The 24708-nt window shown below is 47.7% G+C and overlaps 1 protein-coding gene, 1 long non-coding RNA gene and 1 pseudogene across 3 annotated transcripts in view; 1 reads left to right on the forward strand and 2 right to left on the reverse strand.

The window, feature by feature from the left end:
- LOC141417970 (uncharacterized) overlaps window positions 1–24708 on the forward strand; it is a 30917-nt gene that overhangs the window by 887 nt on the left and 5322 nt on the right. Inside the window, exon 2 of the long non-coding RNA XR_012442580.1 lies at window positions 94–258. This is a non-coding gene — a long non-coding RNA (uncharacterized lncRNA). The remainder of the gene's footprint in view (window positions 1–93; window positions 259–24708) is intronic.
- LOC109691853 (V-type proton ATPase subunit G 1 pseudogene) lies at window positions 1630–2068 on the reverse strand (annotated as a pseudogene).
- Lypd5 (LY6/PLAUR domain containing 5) lies at window positions 5405–10857 on the reverse strand. Of its 2 annotated transcripts, none has more exons than XM_074057545.1 (5): window positions 10779–10857; window positions 8749–8877; window positions 8443–8619; window positions 8144–8290; window positions 5405–7881 (listed from the first exon to the last, which is right to left on the reverse strand). In XM_074057545.1, exons 2-5 carry the CDS (start codon window positions 8810–8812, stop codon window positions 7622–7624), a joined length of 648 nt encoding a protein of 215 aa, XP_073913646.1. In that variant the 5' UTR covers window positions 8813–8877; window positions 10779–10857; the 3' UTR covers window positions 5405–7621. The 2 variants fall into 2 exon arrangements, with proteins under 2 accessions (XP_073913646.1, XP_020027657.2); XM_020172068.2 differs by lacking the exon at window positions 10779–10857 and adding an exon at window positions 10581–10766.

The raw sequence follows: 24708 nt of genomic DNA on the forward strand, positions 1-24708 counted from the left end.
TACAGAGAGAAACAGAGGGAAGCAGGGATGGATTTTAAAAAATCAATAAGGGCTGGGGATGTGGCTTAGTGGTGGAGTGATTTCTCAGCACAGGTGAAGTCCTGGGTTCTATCCCCAGCACCACAAAAGGAAAACAAAACAGCAAGATAAAAAAGATGGAGCGAGAAGAGAGTCAGAGATGAAGGGAAAGAAAAGACTGGAATTAAAACCACAGAGAACTGTGATCTGCAAGTAAATCACGGCAGAGGAGAAAAGCAGGTAAGGCTGGGCATGGGAGACCCGCGCGGGCACTGGTGAAGGCCCTGGGCCACCTGTCTCCAAAGGTGCTGTTGTCAGGCAGTTGGCAACCTCTCTATAGCCGGCTTTCTCCAGCCCAGGGGGGACTGAGCTGGGGAGAGGGGTGACTCAGGGCCCCAGTGCTTCCTGTGACTCAGCCTTGGTCTCAGCTCTGCAGTGGGGAGTGGAGGGAGAGAGGGGTCTCTGCACCAGAAGAGGATGGGCCCAGGAGATGAGCCAGCACCCCTGGGTTTGAGGGAGGAGACTGGGACCTGGATCCCTGGGTCTGAAGGAGGAGGACTGGGCCTGGATCCCTGGGTCTGAGGGAGGAGGGCTGGAGCCTGGATCCCTGGGTCTGAGGGAGGAGGACTGGGCCTGGATCCCTGGGTCTGAAGGATGAGGACCGGAGCCTGTACCCCTGGGTCTGAGGCTGGGGGATGGCCTCCTGGCTCTGAGTGAGGAAGGGCTGGATCTCATAATTCTGGTCCCGGAAGACTGGGAGAACTGACTCTGAAGTCCCCAGGCTTTTTCCTTGGCCTTGTCCCAGCTGCCCCACCTTCATCTCTACCCCATCTCCGGGCCTGGAAGGGACCCAGGTGCCTTGGGGGCCAGCCGGAAGGGGCCAAGGACAAAGAGTTGTTTAATTGGGCAGGGTGGTGAAGGGAAGTGAAGAAGATGGTGTCTCATGCGGAAAGGTCACTCGTTGCCCGGGGCTTGTGCAGAGACTGGCAGCCTGGGGCCCAGGGAAGACATTCTGAAAGTCCCAGGCCTGCAGGGGGCCAGTCCTCCAACCAACCTCTGTCTCCTATGGGCTTGGCACTGGGAAGCTCTAGGGCATAAAGAGACTGCCACCTGGTGGTGACTTTGTAAAGTTCAGGACTCTACTTCAGCACGGGTTTGTCAACATATGTTCATGGAGTGCCCGATGTGGCTCTAAGAGTTGGGAATACAATAATGAACAAGACAGGAAAAATCCCTGCCCTAGACGTGCCCCCAGGCTAAGGGAGAGAGACTGCATGGACTCATCAGTCTACATCGCTCTCTTTTTTACTCTGATTGAAAGTCTGTCATTGCACTTATTTCCGGTTTCTTTCTCCTGGTCTTAATCTCCACGTTGTGTTTCTTTCTCCTTTGTGTCCCTCTCCTCTTTCTTTCTCTTTTATAGCTGTGTTTCCCGCTAAGGAATCATTATGCATATTATTGTGCTAATACACGCCCTTGCACACACACACAATTTGGGAGTTTAGAGGCTTTTTAAAAAAGTCTTTTTAAAATAGCATGCGTAAATAATCTAATGCCTTTCATAAGAACACAACTGGAGCCTTGCTAGCCCTCCATATTCCACCAGGGCATCTACATGTCCATTCCATTTATGGAGTAGTTTTCATGCCTTTTGGACACTTGTCTCACACAAAGGCCAGGAGGTTATATCCAGGACTTCATCCCTGTCCTGCTAGAAGTAGATGGAGAGGACCGTCGTCTTCTCCTGGGTCTCCTTCTCCACCACAGAGCTGCTGCCACCACTGGATCCCAGTGCCAGGGAAGCCTTGGCCTTGGTCTCTTCTCCCGCTGCAGGTGGCACTGCTTAACCTCAGCCTGGGCTGCTTTGACCTGTTTCAGCCCTTGGTTCTTTCTTTTGGTGTGTGTGGGGGGTCTACAGCACCTTCTTGGAGGCCCACTTCTCAATTTGCAGCAGCTACAGGATCCCCTGTGACTCAGAGGCCTGGGGCACGATTGTTCCCTGGGTCAGCTGACCCACGGCCAGCGTCTGAACTGTGCCTTTCACTAGCATCACAACATCACGTGACCCACCCAGTTTAAGTCTTTTTGTTTTGATGTATTTATTACTTTTTTCTTTTGCAGTACTGGGATTTGAACTCAGGGCCTGTACCTTGAGCCACTCCCCCAGGCCTTTTTGGTGATTTTTTTTTTGAGATAGGGTTTTGCCAACCATTTGCCTGGGGCTGGCTTTGAACTGCATTCTCCTGAGTAGCTAGGATTACAGGTGTGAACCACCAGCACCTGGCTGTTTTGTTTTTAGATAGGGTCTTGTGCTTTTGGCCCAACTCAGGCTTAGACAGAGATCCTCCCGAGCTGTGATCACAGGGGTGCTAGTTTAAGTCTTCATGTGACATAGACTTTCCTCGGTGTGGAATCTTCCAATCATGCAGCTTGGTTTAGAGAGAGACCTGAGTTTAGTCTAGCTGCTGTCCCTAGCAGGGTGTTCGATGTCATGGGGTTGCTTAGGAGTAGGCGAGATAGCAAATTATGGAGCCCTTGATACAGGAGCTGGTGATGGTAAGCACCCGTGGTATATTGTCACCCACGTTGGCTGTCCTTGATTCTTCTCCTTTCTTGCTGTCCTGGCATGCACTGCGCCTCCCCCCAAGTTCCTCTTATTTTTGCCAGTTGTGACTTTGAGAGTAGAATGTGACAGAAATGACCCTGGACCAATTCTAGACCTAATTGTCAAGAGCACAAGAAACTCTAAGATCCTTAGAACTCTAACCCTGCTGTGAGGAAGCCCAAGCCGGTCCCTTTGAGAGGGACATCAGAGTAGAAGCAGGGCACTCTGAGCAAAAGTTCCAGCCCAGCCATGTTACAATGAGCCACGTGAATGAGCCCAGAAGGGCCCAGTTAATGGTCAGGATTTTTTTTTTGTAGTACTGGGGTTTGAACTCAGGGCCTCATGCTTGCTAGGTAGGTGATTTACCACTTGAGCCCCTTCTCCAGCCCTGTTTTGCTTCTTTGTTTTGTTTTTTTGAAACAGAGTCTGGCTATGAGTCCTGGACTCAAATTCATACTCCTCCTGCCTCAGCCTCCTGAGTGCTGGGATTATAGGCATGATCCACCACATCTGGCACAACTGTGAGAATCTTGAGAAACTGTCTGTCTGTCTGTTCATCCATCCACCCGTCCATCCACCCACCCACTTTCTCTTTATATTTTCGGGTACCACATTTTGGGCTAGTTTTTACATAATAAAAACAAATAGATATCATATTCTACTGCCTACTTCTGTATGCTTGAAGTTTTCCACAATCAAAAGCATTCATCTATAACAATTGATAGTGGAAATTGTCTCTATTTGCCTCTGAGTCTTTCTCAGTTAATCTCTGCTTATATTTTCTCTTTCCTTCCTCCCTCCCTCCCTCCCTCCCTCCCTCTTTCTTTCTTTCTTTCTTTTTCTCCTCCTCCCCCTCCTTCTCCCCCTTCTCCTCCCCTTCTCCCTCCCCCTCCTCCTCCTCCTCCTTCTCTTTTTGGCAGCACTGAGGGTTGAACTCAGGGCCTTGCTCTTGCTAAGCGTGTGGTCTACCACTTGAACCACGCCTCCATTTCTTCTGCTTGTAATATTTTTTCAGATAGGTTCTCTCACTTCCTTGAACCGGGATCCTGCTACCTTTGTCTCCCAACTAGAAGGGATTACAGGTATGCATCCCTGCACCCTCTGCCTTGCAGTTTCACACTTTCTTGTCTCTCTCCATCTCTTTCTCTCTGTGAGTTGACTCCTTTGGCTGATTCTCAGACATGTCAGCCTCTTTTGTGCCTCAGATGTCATTTTGTGTTCCCTGGGCCTGATGCTTTTTGCTCCCGGGTTCTTATGCATCATTCCTTCATTCCATCCAGACAGATCTGTCTTCTGCTTAAATACAATCTCTTCCTTTTTGGGGCAGTGCTGGGGATGTAACCCAGGGTCTCACACATGCTAGGCAAGCGCTGTATCGCTGAGCTCCACCCCCAGCTCAAACATAATCTTTTCCACATCACCTGTTCAAGAATGGCCTCTCGTCCCCTCAATCATCCTGTATCCCATCTCACGGCCCTGTCTTTACATATCACTCAGGATTCTATGAAATGACCCTGTGTTCTCATTTGTCTGCGTGCTACCCTAAGTGTGCAGTGGTGCCCAGCCCATGGAGATGCTCAGTGGACAAGAGTTCCACGACGCTGACGGGCTGTTCATTGACTTTCCACTCTCCTGTTCTGCACTGTGCTGGAGGTGGGAAGGACGGCATTTCTCCAGATTCTCCTGACTTTTGCACCCACCGTGAGTTGAGTCTCTGTCCGTGGTTCTGAAACCACCGCTCTGGATCTGTCCTTGGTGCTGACCACGCGGGGCTTTCACCTCCTATAAACCAAGGAGTGTGGGAATCTTGGGCAGGGGCCATGTCACGTGTTGGATCCAGTCATTGGGTCACCTGTATCACTGAGGAAAAGTGGACATCTGCGTGCTCAAGAGAGCGATGCATGGGCCACTGTTAGCTCCGTGGGTATTTGATCTGTCTGTCTGTCATCTATCTATCCACACACAGGTATATACTCGTATGTATGTGTGCATTTGTATAGTTTTTCTTCAGTATTCACAAGGGACTGGTTCCAAATCTTCCCACCCCAAGGATCTCAAACCCCATGGATTCTCAAGTCCTTTCTGTCAAATGGAGTACGATTTCTGTAGAACCCAGATGCATCCTCCTGTGTTTCTTATTTTATTTGTTTTGGCTATTCTGGGGTTGAATCCAGAGATTTGTGCTTGCTAGGCAGGCACTCTACCATTTGGGTTACAGCCTTCCTGCATACTTTAAAACATCTCTAGATGACTTGTAATACCTATTTAGTCTCATGCAAATGCTTTGTAAATAGCTGTCATAATGTATTTTTAGGGAATAATGACAAGGAAAAAATCTGCATGTGTTAAGTTCTGATTATTATGTTCTTTTTCTCCCTCCCTCCCTCTCTCTCTCTCTTCCCTCCTTCCATCCCTCCCCCATCTCTTCCCTCCCTCCCTTCTTCCTTCTTATTTCTTTCCTCTGTTCCTCCCTCCCTCCCTCCCTCATTCCCTTCCTTCCTTCTTTCTCCCTCTCCCTGTCTCTTTTTTTCTTTTAGATAGGGTCTCACTATGTAGTCCAGGCTGGCCTTGAACTCATAATCTTCCTGCCTCAGCCTCCCAAGTGTTGGGATTACAGCTTGTGCTACCACACCTGGCTTTCAGTAGAGAATATTTTTGATCTGAGGTTAATTGAATCCACAAATGTGGAACCTGGAGATAGAAGAGTTTCACTATACACACACACATGAATCCAAACATAGAGAAGTGATCAGAAAAGTATCAGAAACCACACATAGCCACTTTTCCTTCATATGTTATTTATTTATTTGTTTATTTATTGCAGTACCTAGGCTTGAACTCAGGGCCTTCACCTTGAACCACTCCACCAGCCATTTTTTTGTGATGGATTTTTTTTTTTGAGATAGGGACTATTTCCCCAGGCTGGCTTCAAACCTTGATCTCCTGATCTCTGCCTCCTGAGTAGCTAGGATTACAGGCGTGAGCCAGGAGCACTCCACCTTCATATGATATCATTGAATCGTAGACTGTACTGGAAATCATTTGCTTTCTGTTGAGATGTGACTTATAAATAGTAAAATTCACATACCCTAACTGTGTGGATCTGCGCAGTTCTTTCTGTGCCTGGACACGTGTGACCTCCCCCAGAGTCAAGCCATCTTCACCAACACCAATGTATTCTCCTGAACCTTTCCCAAGTGATATGCCAGAGACAACCAATATTCTGACCTCCATCACACAAGATTTAAAGGCCACAGTGTGGAAATCCAACACCTGGCCTTGACTTTGGTGTTGATGCTAGCATGATCTGACTTTCATTCTTGTCCTTAATGGTCTAGGTGTCTGCTTGCTGTTCAGTGGGATTTTTTTTTGCCTTGGTATTACACCTGTACATGCTTTGTGCTTAAGTCAGTGCAACCCCTCCACTGCACTTCCTCACCCTTCCCCTATCCTGTGTTGCTTAATAGTTTTCAATGTTTCCTTGGGTCTTGTTCCTGCATAGGTGTGACACATTTCATTATTAGTCATTATCTTTTTCTCCTTCTTTCCCTCCTCCCTTGGTCTCCTCTACTGGTCTCACTTTTGAATGTATGTACTCTACATATTTGTGTGTATATATAATATTGCTTGTATTTGTATTGGGCCTATATTTCACATATGAGAGAAAACATGTGACCTTTGGCCTTCTGAGCCTGGCTAACCTCACTTAAGATGATGTTCTCCAGTTCCACCCATTTACCTGCAAATGACAAAATTTCATTTCTTTATGCTGAATAAAATTCCATTGTATATAATAGTACACTTAAAAAAATCTATTCATCAGTTGTTTCCAGAGCTTGGCTATTGTGAATAATGGTGCAATAAACACGGGTGTGCAGGTAGGACCTTTACTGAAAAAAAAACAAAACAGGGAAAGAGCTCAGTGTATTCTCAGGCCAAGTGATACAATGTCTGGGCCCCCAGGAACCCCATTCCTTCTTCTAGTCATTGACCCCCAAGGGTGACGTCTGTCCTGATTATCCATGCCTTCTCAGTCAGTCTGGGGCCAAGCCTCTTCTCTCAGACTGGAATCTTGTTATGTAAGTGTTTTGAGCTCAGCCTCTCCCTTGCTAGGCAGAAGATCTACAGCTTGAGCCACACCCGGTCCTTTTTTGCTTTAGATTAATTTTCAGATAAAGCCTCATACTTTTTGACTAGAGCTGGCCTTGAGCTGTGATCCTATCTCTGCCTCTCTAGTAGCTGAGATTACAGGTATGAGCCACCATGCCTGGCCCTACATCAGTTTTATCGTGTACAAAGACTTTTGTACCAGGTTTAAGTGGATTTGCGTAGCATGTTCTCTTGCTGAACATTATGTAGGTGAGATGCATCCATCTCTATAGCACGTAGCTATAGTAAGTATAGTACTTCATTATGTGAGCAGGTCGCAGTTTCTTTATCCATTTGACTGTTGAGAGTTTGTGGTTGTTATGGGTTGTTCTGCTAGGAACATTCCAGTCCATGTCTTTTGGGGGAGCCTAGGAGCTAGTATCTCTTGGGGAGAGATACACTCAGAGTGGAACTGCTGGATCTCAGAGTGGGTGCAGAGTCTGCTCTAGGGAGATACTGAAAAGTAGGTTTTCACAGTGGTTGTTATGGTTTGGATAGACAAAAGGCTTACGTATGGAAGGCTTGGTTCCCAGATGGTGTTATGGAGGGGTGATTGGATCCTGAGGTGCTAAGTCCTCAGTGAGTGAATCCATTGATAAGTTCATAGCTGAGTGGGCACAGTGGAGCTGTTCTCCCTCCCCTGGGGTGCTGGTGACTGTGCTGTTTCTTCCAGGCCTGCTGGTCAGCTATAGGCAGGGAGGCAGTAGGGAAGGAGGGTGAGGTGGAGGGTCAGGGACCAGAGGGACAGGAGGGCTGGTCTTGTTTTCACATCATTTTAAGCCTGTGATGGGGGCTGAAGCAGTGAGAAGGGGTGCCTGTGCCCTGCCCCCAGCATCCTGGAGGGGCTGTCTATGGAGAGAGCCTGAGGGGTCCTCCCATGACCAGGGCCAGCAGAGGAGCCACCAGGAATAGGGCCAGGGTGTGGGGCACCCGGAGAGAGGCCGGGGCTGCGCTGGTGATGAAGGACTGGGTCATGGGGTTCCTGTTGCAGAGATGACCCTGACAGCAGGAGCCCTGGAGGTTGACGGCTGTCCAGGGGCTGGTGGTGCCCATGGTGGTGCAAGAGGGCCGGTGGCAGGTCCTGATGTACACGGGGACTGAGAAATTGCCTGGGATGGACAGTGGGGAGAGGTCAGACCAAGGGAGGCAGCTGCACCTGAACCATCACCTTAGGAGCCAGAGCCAGGCCTCAGACGAACTTCAGGTCTCTCTCCTGAGGCCAGGGCCATGCCTCCACCTTTGGACTAAAATCGTGCCCCTCCCTCAGACCAGGGCCAGGCCTCCCAGCTAGGCTGCCTGGTGCCTCTGCGCTCAGACCCGCTGTGCTTCTGCATCCCTTACCCAGGTCCTTCCACCAATCCAGCCCCTTACCAATGTTCATCCGGCCGTTGCCCTGGAAACAGGCACTCTGATCCTGGTGACACTGGACCCGTCGGGCCTTTTCGGGGGTGCAGTCCTCCGGGTGGACCCCCAGGCAGGCGTAGCACTCGGTGCCGCTGAGCGTGGGTGGGTCAGGCGCTGAGGGAGAGCGGGCCACACTCAGGGAACTGCCCCGGGACGGGAGTGCCCACCTCGCCCGCGGAGGACGCTGGCCCCGGAGCGCCGGGGCACAAGGCGCCCAGCAGAGGCGGCGCCCACCCAGCCTCTGTGGGTTCCGCCTTCGGGCACACCTTGACTTAGGTTGGGGAGGGCGTCGTGCGTCCTGAGGTCCGAGTTGCAAAAGTCGGTCGCGCAACCCCGCACCACCGCGTAGTCGGGTGGCAGCGCGTCCTGCTTGGATTGCATGGGCCCTGTGGTCGGGCCTGTCCAGCAGCCCTTCTGCACCAAGGTCACCGGCGCGCGATACCCTGCGGGGAGGAGAGGAGGGGACCTTGAAATGCATCGGCTTCTTTCTCACCCAGCCTCTTTTCCCTCCTCACTTTCTCTCCTGCCAGCCCTCTCTCCCCAGGCTTCTTTCTCTCCCCTCTTCCTCTCACCAGTGTCCAGCGACAGGACGATCTCAGAGCATCCCTGGGGACAGGAGACGCTGGAGAACTTCATGGCACTGAGGTCGAAAGGCCCAAAGTAGATGTGCTCAAAGCTGTGGCACTGCAGGGCCTGGGACCCTAGCAGGGAACAGGGATGGGTCAGCGAGGCACTCTTGGGTGCCACCCTACCTGTGACAGTCACATGACCAGGTCCTCTGCTCAGGAAAGGTGGGACTTGTTGCCCCAAGAGAACAGGGTCTGCGATTACAACCAGTCATGATGGAGTCTATGTCACCACAAAGCCATCAGCTGCCAATCCAGTTTTTCCCTCCAGGTGGTTCCAGTAGCTCCACCCTCATCCAGGAAGCCTTCTGAGATTTAGATAAGGCAGGAGGAAGTGATTCATCGCTGCTCTGCCCATCCCTCCCCATGCTAAACTCAGGAGGGACAGTAGCACTGAACGGCCACCCATAGGAAACAGGGGTTTCAGTGCAGGTGGAGCCAGGTACAACCCGGTTGACAAGCACACAGCCAGCCCAGCAACGCACGCTGAACACTTCAACGCCAACATAGAGCAAAATAACAAAACTGACACAAGTTCATACAAATACAGAGAAGTTGAAAGTATCCATCAGCACTTTCCACTCTCACACAAAACAACAACTCACCGCACCCTCCAGACCAAGGTCAGCACATCATACATGCAAGCTCTATCAACACAAAAGTGTGTGTCTGGGAGTGACAACACGAAGAAGGACCCAGAAGCACAGGAAATCTCATACACACACACAAACACCCCCCTCCCCACCGCAAGAATCACATAAACAAATAAAGCAAGATACTGTAGTTATGCAAAGAGAGCTAGAGATGTATTTTAGAGAGTTATGAAAATGAGACCATAAAAATGCACTTTAAAGTCATATATGTGTACAAACTATGTAGAGATAAGAGACAGAAAGACAGTGAGAAAAACATTAAAATACCCAAACATTTGTAAATGTCATATTGTACCCCCACAATAATAAAATGAAAAAATACCCAAATGCATCTATGCAGAAATAAACGCACACTTACAGATCACAGAAAAGTATGACCATGAAGAAGGACACCTACACAGAATGATGCACTTCTCTCTTTCTCAAAGAAAGTGAAGGTCAGAGATAAGCTGACCCACACGAGCACTTCTGAAAGCACCCACACATGGAGACCCGGCACAGAGACCCACAGGGACGTGTTGGAAATCCAGATGGGTCCCGCACTGGGCAGCTACATCGCCTACGCTCAGTGGTGGCCTCACTTGGACCTCTCCAGTTCTCTCTGTGGCCACTTCCACTTTGAAATGAGCAGGTCCTTGTCCAGGACCATTGAGGGGAAAAGGTAAACTGAAGATGAATTCAAGGTTCCTGCCAGCCGGAAAAAGGACTGATAGGCCCAGAAATACCCTTGCACAGAGGGGAAGGAAGATACATGCTGGAGAAAATGACAGAGGAAAGGAAGAAAAAGGAAATGGACATAGAGTCCACAGCCCAGCCTCCTCCCTCAGACCCAGGGGTCCAGAGCCCAGCCTCCTCCCTCAGACCCAGGGGTCCAGGCCCCAGCCTCCTCCCTCAGACCCAGGGGTCCAGGCCCCAGCCTCCTCCCTCAGACCCAGGGGTCCAGGCCCCAGCCTCCTTCCTCAGACCCATGGGTCCAGGACTCAGCCTCCTCCCCAGGCCCAGAGGTCCAGACCCCAGCCTCCTCCCACAGACCCAGAAGTCCAGGCCTCAGCCTCCTTCCTCAGACCCTTCTCTAGGGTCCAGGCCCAAGACTTCTGTCTCCTCTGGACTCAGAAGGTTAGGTACCTGTCAGGCACAGCACAGCCCCAAAAAGACAGAACAGGGCGTCCCTGTGGCCCCCCATCACTAGCGTGCAGAGCTGTGCTGTGACACCTCAGCCAGTTCCCTGGGCTTTGACTTGCTGTCTGGCTGGTTCTCCCTGCTGATCCTCAGGCATACCAGCTCCCAGTCTGCCCAGGATTCCTGCACCCCGCCCTGGCTCACGTGGGCTGGTCTCCTCCTAGGTGATTGCCATGGGGCCAGGATGAGTCTTGGAGGGCGTGGGGCCTGGGCTCCTGGGTCCCAAGGAAGGGGTTAGGGACCTGTAACCCTTAATTTGGGTGGGATTGTGTTTTGCGGGTCACTTCCTCCTCCCCACACGCTGTTCTCGTCTGAGGTTGGCAGGTTGATTTCTTGTCTCCTCCCCCTCTCTAATTCACACCACCCACACATGCAGACACATACAGTTCCCAATCCTGGGGCCCTGTCTCCAGACATATCACCTGTCCTGCAGTCTTCTGTGATCCTCATCTCCCGACTCAGTCACCTTTCCTCAGCCTCAAGCACCTCTCTTGTTCCCAGTCCTGATGCAACTAAGGTGGGCTAATGTCTGTCTCCTCCAACAGACTGTGAACTTCTTGGGAGCCTCCAAGGATGTTTTTGATATTAGATGAACAAATGGATGGATGGATGAAATGAATGGATGGATGGAAGGCTGGATGAATGGATAAACAAACTAACAGAGGGTCATCAAGGGAAAGAGAGGATGAGGGGCTGGGAGCTATGGTTCACACCTGTAATCCCAGCTACTCATGAGGTAGAGAGCAGGAGAATCTCAGTTTGCGGCTAGCCTTGGCAAAAAGGTAATGAGTCCCTATTTTAATCAATGACACAGGCATGGTGCTACACTCTGTAATCTCAGCTACATGGGAGGTGTAGGTAGGAGGATCACCATTTGAGGTCAGCCCCATGAAAAAATTTGAGACCCTATTTCAAAAATAAGGCAAAAAAGGGACTGAGGGTGTTGGCTCACGTGATAGAGCACCTGCTTAGCAAGGGAAAAGCCCTTAGTTCAAACCCTAGTACCATCAAAAAATAGTAAGAGGAAGAGATGAGGGAGATGGAGATGAAAAAAAAGTAGGAGAATGGGGATGAGAAAGAGAGAGAGAGAGGGAGAGAGAGAGAGAGAGAGAGAGAGAGAGAGAGAGAGAGAGAGAGAGAGAGAGAGATGCTTACACATGAGATACAGACCCAACCTGGGGTGGGCAGATGTAAATGCAGACACACAGAGGAACCCAGAAGGGAAGAGGGACACTCTGATGGATGGGCCATGCCCACAGAACGTGTCTAATAAGTGCTTATTAAATAAAATGAAGTAGTGCCCGGTGTGGCAGCACATATACTTAAAAGCGATGAAGGTTTGATCCAGCGAAGGCAGGGCTGGAGGAGGTCTCTGGCTGAAGCTGTGAGAGGAGGAGGAATGGTGAGCAGCTGAGTGGCCCCAGCAGCTGAGCCCTTCTTTCCTCCCAGGGACGATGGAGACAGAGCCAGAGGCGATCTGGCTCTGCTCTGACCAAGTCATCACAGAAGCTTGTGATGAATTTGGACTTTCCCTCGCTGTGCAAATCCTTGACTCTTCACCAGCAGTTTGTGTCCAGGGTTATTTCATAGCTTGCTTATGTGTAGGTGGACAATCATGAGTGAAGTTATTATTGCTGTTACTTTTTGTGGTGCTATGTATGGAACCTAGAGTCTTGTGCATGCTAAGCACATGCTATATGACAGAGCTACCCTCCCCGTCCACGTGAGACTGAGAAATAACTTTTAAAAGTAAAGAAAAGAATTGGGGCACCAGTAGCTCATGCCTGTAATCCTAGCCACTTGGGCGGCTGAGATCAAGAGGATCATAGTTCAAAGCCAGCCTGGGCAAATAGTTCACGAGACCCCATCTCCAAAATAGCCAGAGTGAAATGGACTGAAGGAGTGGCTCAAGCAGTAGACCACCTGCTTTGCAAGTTCAAAACCCTGAGTTCAACCCCAGAGTCACCAAAAAATAAATCCTTTTGGATCAAAAACAGATGAAATAAAATGTATCGGGGAGACAGAGGCATAGCAGACACCAGAGGGACCCCCGATCCCTGAGGACACAGACAGGTCTCTGTGCAGAGACCTCAGGCTAGACCTCTTGATGGGTCTCATTCGCTGCTCGTGGATGCCACTGCTGGGGCCAGACCTGTCCTCTTGTGGACACTGGTCATGTGCTGAGACGAAGGATCACGACCCACAGATGGGCGGGGCCAGAGCAACATAATCTCTCTCTCTTTTGAGGAACTGGGGCTTGAACTCAGGACTTTGCACGTGCAAGGCAGACACTTTACCACTTAAGCTACACTCCAGTCCTTTTTGCCTTAGTTATTTTTGAGATAGGGTCTCGATTTTTACCTTGCCAACCTGGACTGAGGTCCTCCTGTTTATACTTCCTGATGAACTGGGATTATAGGCCTGAACGACCACATGCAATTATTGACTGAGATTCAGTCACTAGAGCTTTTTTGCTGGGCAAGCTCCCTATCTCCACCTTTTTACTAGCTAGGATTACAGGCATGAGCCACTGCACCTGGCTTAGAGAGATTTCTTCTTGACTCTAGACCTCTGACCTCCATTTTCTTAGAGCACTGCTGTGGTTTCAATGTGTTTCCCAAAAGCTCATGTGTTGGAAGCTTAACTCCTAAATTCATATGTGGATGGTCTTGAGACAAGGCCTTTGGGAGGTGACAAGTGTGGGATGAGGTCATCATGACGGGGCACCCAAGATGGCATCAGTGGCTCTGTTTTTTTGGCGTTTCTGGAATTCGAACTCAGGGCCTTGCGGTTGCTAGGTAGGTACTCTACCACTTGAACCACACCCCCAGCTGTGATGAGTGGTTTTATAAAAAGAGAGAGACCTCAGCCAGCACACTTGCTTTATCTCACCACACGATGCTTCCACCATCTTAAGATACAGTAAGAAGCAGGGCATGGTGGTGCACACCTGCAATCCCAGTACTGGGAGGCTGAGGCAGGAGGTTCATGTGTACAAGGCCAGCCTGGGCTACATGGTGAGACTCACCTCAAAAGCCAAAACAAACCAAAATGAAAAAGATTCACCAAGAAGGCCCTCACCATATGCCGGGGCAATGCTTTTGGACTCCCTCGTCTCCAGAACTAAATAAACCTCACTTAAAATTTTTATTACTATTTTTTATGTTGCAGGCACAGCCAATTGGAATGCTGCTTTCTGCACACCTAGTTAGCATAGAGATTAAGCAACACTCTGGAGAAAATGGATGAAAACCTTAGCCCATGTCACATCTCTGGGATCCCTCTCTTGGGACCCCTCCCAGCTCTGGGAGCTCTACTCTTTGCTGTTTTTCTATCTCAATAAACTCTTCCATTTTACTAAAAAAATTATTATTATTAATTTTTGAGACAAGGTCTTACTTTGTAGGCCAGGCTGGCCTCAAACTGATGATCCTCCTGCCTCAGCCTCCCCTGAAACCTCTTTTCTTTATAAATTTCCCAGGCTGTGGTTCAGTTATAGCAACTAAAAACAGACCAAGATAAGCACTCACTTTAGAAAGCTTGCAAATGCAATTTCTTTCTCTGCCCGTTTGAAATGAAGGTAAGTCTTCAGTCGGCATCTAGCTAGTTTTTTTAAATCTAGGAATGTCTTTCTCAGGGATCTGGGAGCCAAGTCTTTGAAATATAATCACGGAGAGAGATAGTACTCTTATCTGCCAGTCTCTGAGGGAGGGAGGAACCTAACTTTGATAAGCAACAATGGGCCGGGTGCTCCCACCTGTAATCCTAGCTACTCAGGAAGCAGAGATCAGGAGGACTGTGGTTCAAAGTCAGCCTGGGCAAATAGTTTGAGAGACCCTCCCGCCTTCCAGAACTTTCTCACTGGCTCATCCAACACATCAAAGCCTCTCAAGTTTGGTTCCAATGGAGTTGAGTTTAGTCTGTGTCCGCTATGGCAATAATCTTGAATAAAGTCTCCTTTTCCTGCTTGGCTTTGTCTCTTGCGAATTTTCTATGACAGAAGACACCCATCCACTGTGGACACATAGACAGGGCATCTGTGCCCTCAACTTGCCAAATCTCTGCCCCTCCCTCCAGTCAGGTCTCACTTCCCAGAACCTGTTTCTCATCCAAATTACTCTTCCAGCTTCTCTGGTCCTGTGCCAGGCTCTCTGCAGGCTGGGGCGGGGGTGGCTGTGTGGCGGAGGTCAGGGCCTCTGCAGAGTGGAGGCTGGCCAAGAAGGAGGCTGGGTTTTCTACAGCCTCTGTGGAACGTGGCCATATTGGAAGACTTCATGGCAATTCAGGTTTAGGGATTGAAGCTTACTGAGTGGGCAGACCAGCCTGAGGGGGTGTGTGTGTGAGAGAGAGGGAGGAGGGGGAGGGGGAGGAGGGGGAGGGGGAGAGAGAGCAGGAGGGGGAGGTCGGGAGGGGGAGGAGTGGGGGAGAAGGGGGTAAAGGGTAAAGGGAGAATTTATTTTCAGACTTGGACTCTGATAACCTGCAGGGACTTTGGGGTCTTTGAGGGGTCGAGTGGAGGTTCCCACTGCAAGCGGTCATGCCTGCGGGAGTGAATGACCACACAGTGCAACCTTTGGGTTCACAAGGGGGCTCATATGCAGCCCTCTGCAGATGCAGGTGACATCAGAACCCCTAGCAGTTCTGCAATGTGTCCAAGCAGGTGGTTGCACTCAGTCTGACCCAACCATGAAGGACCTACTGACCACTGTTCATGTCAAAAGACAAAAATGTCCAGATTTAGTTTAAAGAAACTCATTGGCTGTATTTGCAATTCTTGAATTCAGTAACATTACGTTTTAGAAAATAGAATGCGTGTTCCCATGAGCGGAGTGCAGGAGGTTGGTCTAAATGCTGAAGGCAGAAACAGAAGACAGAAACAGGCTGGGGAAGCAGCTCACTGGTAGAGTTCTTGCCTAGCATGGGCAAGGCCCTGGGTTTGAATCCCAGCACAAAAAAAAAAAATTGGATTGGTCACTGAAAATAACTTTCCTTTTGTTCTCTTTTAAATCTCCTCCCTCTGCCATTTCCTCCCTCCCTCCCTTCCTGCCCGTGTCTGTGTGTCCATATGTGGATCTATTGAATACTTGTAATTTCAAATGCCCTACAATGCTGGTGGCGTGGCTCAAGTGGTAGAGCACCTGCCTCTGCCTAGCAAGGGTGAAGTCCTGAGTTCAAGCCCCAGTGCTGCAAAATGCCCTAGAACGTTCTTAAGGACACTGTGGCACTCCCCCAGCTTCCTGGTTCTGTCTGTCTCTAGGCACATTTGGAAATTTCTGGCCTCTCAGATGAAATTTTCCTAGATTTGATTTTTGTAAGCTGCTCACTAAATGTGAGTACCATCTGTCTCCAGCAATGTCACTGATGGGACAAAATCCCCCACAGTGTTTACATATAGAAATAGAGATAGCCTAGAAATCTAGCTTTTTTTGTGTGTGTGTGGCTTTTTGGCAGTACTAGGGTTTTGAACTCAGAGCCTCACTTGTTAGAAAGGCACTCTACCACATGAGCTACACCCTCAGCCCTTTTTGCCTTAGTCGATTTTGTGACAGGATCTCACTTTATGTCTGGTCCATGTCCTCCTGTTTATGCTTCCTGTGTAGCTGGGATGACAGGCATGAACCATCATGGCCAGCTTTTTTTTTTTTTTTCTACTTCCCCCATGGCCAGCTTTTATTGGTTGAGATGGGGTCTTTGAACTATCTGCCTGAGCTGGCCTTGAACCATTGTCCTCCCAATCCCTACCTTCTGAGTAGCAGGGATTATAGGTATGAGTCACCATGCCCAGCAAAATCTAGCAATTTTTAACTGACTTGAGGAATATTTAGCATTTCTGCCTTACTTGAAGGGACTCCTCTAATTAAAGATGTCACAATCATAATGACTTTCAAATATCAATTCTTAAATATCATGTAATCACTTGATTTCAATCTTTATGTTCTGCCTAACTGTTCTCCCATGCGTTATCAGAATTGTGACTCTTTTTCCCTGGAACTTAACTTGTTGCCTTGTCAAAAACCAAATCATGCATGTTGGCTGTCAATGTTTTCTTTTGTTATTTTCACAGACTCTGCCTGCTGCATCAATATTTCTAAGCAGATCTTAATTTTTAAAAGTAGTTCAGTAGCATGAAGTATATTCATTTTATTGGGCAACCAATATCCAGAGCTTTCTATTTACAAAACTGAAACCCTATGCTCATTAAAAAATAAAAAAACTAAAAGAAAAAGAAAGAAAAATACTCATTCAGGTGCCAGTGGCTCACTTCTGTAACCCCAGCTACTTGGGAAGCTGAGACCAGGAGGATTGCAGTTGAAGGTCAGCCTGGGAAAATAGTTCTCCAGACCATCTCTCCAAAAGAACCGGACCAAAAGGGACTGGACGTGTGGCTCAAACGGTAGAGCGCCTGCTTTACAAGGCAGAGGTCCACAGTTCAAACCCCAGTCCCACCACAAAACAGAAAAAAAGAAAAACAAAACAAAGCCAAACTCCCTTCCTGTCATCCACCTGCCCCCAAGCCCCTGGTGTCTTAGTCTGTTTTCCATTGCAGTAACTGAGCACCACAGACTGGGTAATTTATAAAGAATAGAGGCTTATTTAGCTCACAGTTCTGGAAAGTCCAAGAGCATGGCAGGATTTAGCTGCACCTTAAGATGGCAAGGTCAGGGCTGGTGAAGCGGCTCAAGCGATAGAGCGCCTGCCTAGCAAGTGCAAGGCTAAATTCAAACCCCAGTGCTGCAAAAACCAAACAAACAACAAAAAAGGGCATTGAAGGATGGCGAGGTCATCACATGGTACGTCTACTAGCTCTGGTCTTTCTCTCCTTGCACAATCACTAATACCATCACAGGGGCCCCACCCTGATGACCTCATCCCATCCTAATTACTCCCCAAATGTACGTAACAACCAACCCCTTACGAATCTGGAGGTTAAGTTCCAACACAGGAGCTTCTAGGGGCACATAGTGCCTGGCAAGTGCCATCCTATTTTGTTCCTACGGATGTGACTGCCCTTATAAACCTCACCTAAGTGAATCCTACTGTTTGTCCTTTTGTGACTGGTTCCATTCATTCACCACAATGTTCTTTTTTTTTTATTATTATTCATATGTGCATACAAGGCTTGGGTCAATTCTCCCCCCTGCATCACAATGTTCTTAAGGCTTATCCATGCTGTGATGTAGTTTCTTCCTCCTCTCTCCCCTTCTTATTTTCTATTCATTTATTTGTTTGTTTATTTATTTATTGCAGTACTAGGATTTGGACTCAGGTCCTACATCTTAAGCCACTCCACCAGTCTTTTTTTTTTTTTGTGATGGGATTTTTCGAGATGGGATCTCGAGAACTATTTGCCCTGGCAGGCTTTGAACCACGATCCTCCTGATCTCTGCCTCCTGAGTAGCTGGGATTACAGGTGTGAGCCACTGCCCCCTGGCTCTCTCTTCCCTTCTTAGAACAGTCTCAACTCCAACTCCCAATCCTCCTGCCTCAGCCTCCCAAGTGCTGGAATTATAGGCATGAACCACCATCCCCAGTTCATTCTTCAGTGGATATTTTCCACTTTCAGAGTTTGAAATAAAGATTAATTATGGGGCCAGACACGGTGGCTCATTCCTGTAATCTAGCTACTCAGGAGGCAGAGATTGGGCGGGTCAAGGTTCAAGGCCAGTGGGAGCAAAAGATTCTGAAGACCCTGTAGTTGGGAGTGATAGTTTGCACCTGTCAATCCAGCCATGAGGCCGCCCTGGGCTACAAAGTCTCAAAAAGCAAAAATAAAACAAAAGATTCTTAATCGTTTCCCCTCTTGCAGTCATCTTCCTTTATTGTCTTTAGGTGGTAGTAGGAGTTGAACTCAGGGCTTTGAGTGGATCCCTGAGCCCTCCGCCAGCCTTCCTTGGGTGACACAAGGTGAAGGTAGAGGTGGTGCTGAGTCACCCGTGGCTAAGTGCCACGTTCACCTAATACAGCAGTGGGGCAGGTTTCTCCTTCTGCCACCTTCTTTTCCTCTCAAACTTTACTAACCTGAGTATGGAGGCTGACGCCTGCAATCCTAGCGACTCAGGAGGCAGAGATCGGGAGGATCACAGTTCTAGGCCAGTCCGGGCAAAAAGTTCACGAGACCCTATCTCAACCAGTAAAAAGCTGGGTGTGATGGCACATGCCTGCCATCCCAGCTACTCGGGGCGCATAAATAGGAGGTTCTTGGTCCAGACGTGGGCCCAGGCATAAATGTCAGGCCCTATTTGAAAAATACCTACAGCAAAAAAGACTGGGAGATTTGGCTGAAGTGGTAGAGCACCTGCCTGGCAAGGGCAAAAAGAATTATTCAAACACCCAATAATTTTTATATTAGCTTTCCATTTTCAGACAGTAATTATTTTTCCATTTATTTATTTAATAAATTTATTTAGGCGGTTCTGGGGCTTGAACTCACACTTGCTAGGCAGGCACTCCACCCCTTGAGCCACGCCTCAGTCTTTTTTTTTTTTTTTTAACACTCCTCAGTCTTAATAGTTTATTTTTATACTGATGAAATTTCCAAAGCAATGATAAACAAGTGTTCTAATAACGCAACAAACTATTGCATAATCCTCTTTAATTTCTACCCACTCATGTTCCTTGTGAATTATTAATGGCAGTTAGGTCCTTGTTAACTCATAGTGATTCACAGCAGGTGAAAAGACGTGCAGGTTTAAATTTGCAGTTCTACCAACCCAATCTGGCACTGTGACTAATTGGCTGAAAATATGAACCAAAATATGAAATACCAAATACAGCTAATGGTACACACTAATTAGGATTAAAAAAAATTCTCTGTGTTTAAGGAAAAAACTCAAAACAGTTGCCTGTTGAGAAGCACAGGCTGTGAGTGCTTGGCGGGCAAGACCCTGGGTTCAGTCCCCAGCACGGCAAAAAATTAGATGATAAGCTGGACGCCAGTGGCTCACACCTGTAATCCCAGCTACTGAGGGAGAAGAGATCAGAAGGATCGTGGTTCAAAGCCAGCCCAGGCAAATAGTTCGTGAGCCCCTATCTTGAAAATACCCAACACAAAAAAAGGGCTGGTGGAGTGACGCAAGGTGTAGGTCCTGAGTTCAAATCCCAGTACTGCAAAAAAAAAAATTAGATGGTAAGAGATCAACAAGGCCTTTCCATTTTCAAACTGATGTTCCCTTGGTGAGTGGAAGTACAAGGGCAGCCATCAATGTTTGTTGGAATCAGACACTTTACTGTCACCTGCTGGGCAATGACTGCAATGAATTATAAACAAAGCTTTGCAATTAGCAAAGGAATACAATACACAAATGTTTTCCAAAATTCCTTTTCAAAAGAATAAAGATGTCTGTGATGAAAACCACACATGTACATGGTGACAGTCCTAGTGGCACAGATGACTGAGCGTCAGGGGGATCTTGGCCACATTGTGGCCACCCCACTGTCTGCACACACTCATGATCCACACCAGGGTGTGGGGGAGCAGGGGACTGCCTATGAATGCCGGGAAGACGTCATAAGACCCTCTTGATCCTGGGTCCCTCCATTTCTATCCACAGACTCCCGCCCACTCCTGGGTCCCCTGTTTTTCAACATCTCTGCCTTCTCCAAGGATTTCTACTGCCTGCCCCTTTCTACCCTTCTAACGCCCTCCCTCTTGTATCCTGTTTTCCTCTCCGCTCTGTGTGCTGCACCTTCCTTCTGGAACATCCTCTTCCCCCAACTTCTCCCACTTCTAGAGCCATTTCCCCACTTCTGGTCCTCTGCAGCCTTCTCCTCCCACCTCCTTCTCTTTCCCTCTCTCCAGCTCCCAGTCTGGGAAGCCACTGTGATGAACTGTTCCAGATGATAAGGAATTTTTATCCCAAATACATATTCAAGGATGGAGGGAAATAAGTTGGCTGGTTGACCTCACTGTGAGACAGACTTATGCCAAAGTTGAGTGAATAATCAAGCTTCGAGTCTTATCACAAGGGTAGCTTTGTGTCACACAACATTTCGTTTTCTTGCGGAGCTGGGGATGGAACCCACGAAGTGATCCATCACTGAGCTCCACCCCAGCCCAGGGGTCTGCTTTGGAGGGCATCTCCTGCAAGTGACCCACTTGGTTTGCATTCCCTACAGGGAGAACTCCAAGAAGAAAGTCCTGAGCTACTATTTTATCAGGGAAGCAGGGACAAGTGTAATGTCTCAGCTTTCTTGCTGAACTGGATACCTCTTGCCACCACGTGTGACTAGTAGCTTTGTTGTGCATTTCAGGACCATCTACCCGAGGAACAGATGGCAGATGGATTTAGTCACAGTCTAAACCTGTCCATGAAGGTTTGTCCTAGAGAACATGAGCTCTGTTGCACTTCCCAGATGTCCCCGAATGGGAGCCGTGGCTTCTGTGAAGTCTCATGCGTCAGCATCTTAGAGAAGCTCTGGGGTGGAGGAAGAAGGCGAAGTCAGGTGCCCTGGCCACTCGTGCCCATCTGGAGTTGGTCTGAGTTCACAGGAAGGGCCGGGTGCTTCTGCTCAGTGACTCAAGGGAAACAAGTTTGCAAAGGCCTCAGGTACAGGTGAGGCTGAGAGGATTCCTAGTGACACATATGTCTGATTCTTCCCTAATTGAATTCTCACACAATCACCAGAGACCAGCAATGACTAGAATTTAAATTGTAAACTGATACTGTGTCATTACAGCTAGTTGTTTATATATAGTTGAAGTTTCTGTTTCTGTCAGGTGCAGTACTACACGCCTATAATCCCAGATACTGGGGAGGTGGAGATTGGGAGGATGACAGTTTTTGTGGCCAGCCCGGGCAAAAAGTCAGTGAGACTCCATCTCAATCAATAAGCTGAACATGGTTGGGTACACTGCTGTAGTGGGAGGATCAAGGACCAGGTAGGCCCTGGACAAAAGCACATGACTGTTTCAAAAATAACCAAAGCAAAAAGGGCTGGGGACATGGCTCAAGTGGTAGGGGGCCTGCCTAGCAAGTGCAAGGGCCTGAGTTCAAATCCCAGCACTGCTAAAAAAAATGAGGGAGGTTATTTGTAAGAAGTTTTCAAGGTATGAATTGAAGTCATATCATGCCAGAGAGGTTTATTTTTTTTAATTCTACTGGTTTCAAGGTAGGTTTGGACATTGGAAGTTACTGGAGGAAGAAGCCAGGGCATTCCTCTCTGTCTCCCTCTTCCCCATCTCTGGAGGAGGCATGTCTGCTGGCAGACGATCTTCCTTCCCTCCGGCTCCCTCTGGAGTCCAGAGTCTGGGCTCCAACCATGGCTTCAGCACTTGCTCATGACCTTGGGTTCTGGGCTCTGGTAACATGGAGTCCCTCCATTGTCCCTCAGATCCTTGGAGTGGCTGCTTATCTCCAAGTTGTCACAGCATTCCTGGATTCTTGGGTTTTCAGTCATCTGAGTGAGCAATGTGTTAAATTCTCTCTGAGTGAAACATCTGAATGATTTCCCATTCCTCCTTGGACCGTGGTTGACAAAATACTAGTGTGTCTTACAATCAGTGGTATCTGAGATTTGATAAGGCATCACATATACACTGACTGCTAAAATAGACTTTCTGACTTGTTCATTTATTTTAATATGGATAATGATGTTTAAAAGCCTCTGTGTTATTTAAGCCCACTAGCTATATCTAAAAGAGCAAAGTAGCAGATTTATTTTTAAGATATAAATATTTAAAATATTAAAATGATTACTTTTTTTTTTTTGCAGTACTGGGGCTTGAACTCAGGACCTTCACCTCGAGCCACTCCACCAGCCCTATTTTTGTGAAGGGTTTTTTTGAGATAGGGTCTTGTGAACTATTTGCCTGGGCTGGCTTCAAATCACGATCCTCCTGATCTCTGCCTCCTGAGTAGCTAGGATTACAGGCAGGAGCCACTGGTGCCCGGCTAAAATTACTACTCCTTAAAAACATTAAAATTATTACTTTCATGGGCTGGAGGTGTGGCTCAAGTGGTAGAGAGCCTGCCTAGCAAGCATCAGGCCCTGAATTCAAACCCCAGTACCACCAAAAAATTATTACTTTTGTAATTATTTACATATGATTTAAAACTTAAATGCTATCTTAAATATGTGTGTAAGGGTATATGAAGCTCTTTAGCAGAGACATGAGTGAGAATTTAAAAAAAAATCATGGCTGGGTACAGGTGGCTCATGCCTGTAATCCTAGCTACTCAGGAGTCAGAGATCAGGAGGAAGAGAGGTCGAAGCCAGCCTGAGCAAATTGTTTGTGAGACCCTATCTTGAAAATTCCTTCACAAAAAAAGCACTGGTGGAGTGTCTTGAGGTGTAGGCCTTGAGTTCAAGCCCCAGTGCCACAAAAAACAAATAAACAAAATCACAGGTACAGTAGAAGAAATAATCTCCCATGTGATAAAGTTTCAATTTTATTTTATATTTTTTCAAATTTTATTATATTATTATTGTTCTGGGGATACACTGTGACATTTATAAAAGTTCTTACATATATCAGTTGAATTCACCCCCTCCACCACTCTCCTTTATCTCCCTTCCCCTCACTCCTGGAATAGTTTCAACAGGTCTCATTTTCCCCCTTACATGAGTACATGTGTACTCATGCATTCACCCTCCTCCACCCTTTCCTTATAGCCTCCCCTCCCACTGGGGCCCAACTCCCAGACGGGACAATTTTAAACACCAGCTAGGCCTACAGAGCACGGAAACAAGGTCAGTGTGGTTCAGAGACTAGCGGAATCAAGATCTGTGAGCACGTTAGAAAAGCAAATTCTGGCTAAATGAATTAGGAACTTTGGTGCTGAGCCCCCCTCTTTTGAGAGGGGCCTTGCTATGCTGCAATGTTGCAAAGACTGGTCTTAAAACCCTGGGCTCAAGTGTTCTTTCTGCCTCAGCTCCCCGGTGCGGGGATTACAGGACTGAAACCAGCTCCTCGTCTTTTTTCTTTGTTTGTTTGAGAAAGGGGTTCATTAAGTAGCCCAGGCTGGTCTTGAACTTGCAATCCTTCTGTGTCAGCCTCCTGAGTGTGAGGACTATAGGCATGCATCATCATACCTGGCTCCAAATCTTTTTTTTTTTTTTTTTAAATAACTAGGCCTTCCAGGTGATTCTGATGCATGCTTAAGTCTGAATGAAAGCTTCACAAATGCTGGAATTTTCCTACTTCACTCTGTCCTAATGCGACCATCCTGGGCAGGAGTGGAGATGCAGGATGAGGACATGGGGAAAGAGAAAACTCCCTTGTACTTGCCTTAGGGAAGGAGCAAAGAGGACCACAGTTTAACTTATGATTCAAATTTTGACCGACATTTTAATTGTGCTCTCTGGAGATTCTTATCCATGAACAGTGAAAGAACTACCTAATAAAGTGGATTTAAATGGATTGAGAGAAATAAAATGGAGTTTCCTGAGTCTCCCTTTTTCAACATAACTATTATATCTGACTTAAGCAAGTACAAAGCAGCATGTTAATTATCTCCTTCAAGTGCAGTTGGGACTGAGTTAAGAAGCATGGCTGTTCAAAGCCACCACTGCCTTGAATTTTCTGGGCAAAACTGAGATAACGTGACCAGGCACCAGTGACTCACACCTGTAATCCTAGCTACTGGGGAGGCAGAATTCAGGAGGATTGTAATTCAAGGCTAACCCCAGGCGAGACCCTATCTTGAAAGTACCCAACAGAAAACAGGGCTGAAGGAGTGGCTCAAATAGAAGAGCACCTGCCTAGCCAGGGTGAGGTCCTGAGTTTAAACCCCCCTACTGTCAAAAAAATACTAAGACAACAAAGGAACATTAGATATACTCACAGTCTAATTCGGTTTTACTTTAGTGTCTGACTTCAGTATGACTTTCTGTTATAAAACTCAATAACTAGATCACATGAGCAGTGTCTTACATCATTGACTTGATTTTACCATCAACTAACAACTTTTGCTTTCTTATTTCGTTCCTCCAGGGCTTTAACGATACAACATACTCCTGTTTCCTTCTTCTTAGTCTCTGGGAGGTTCCTACTTCTCTGATGCCTAATTTTCTAAAAGTTTTGTGTCAGGAATGATTATCAAATACTTATTTTGTATATGGGGAAATGATCATA

This window comes from Castor canadensis, chromosome 16 (assembly GCF_047511655.1).
Source record: "Castor canadensis chromosome 16, mCasCan1.hap1v2, whole genome shotgun sequence".
In the NCBI taxonomy this organism is placed as follows: Eukaryota; Metazoa; Chordata; class Mammalia; order Rodentia; family Castoridae; genus Castor; species Castor canadensis.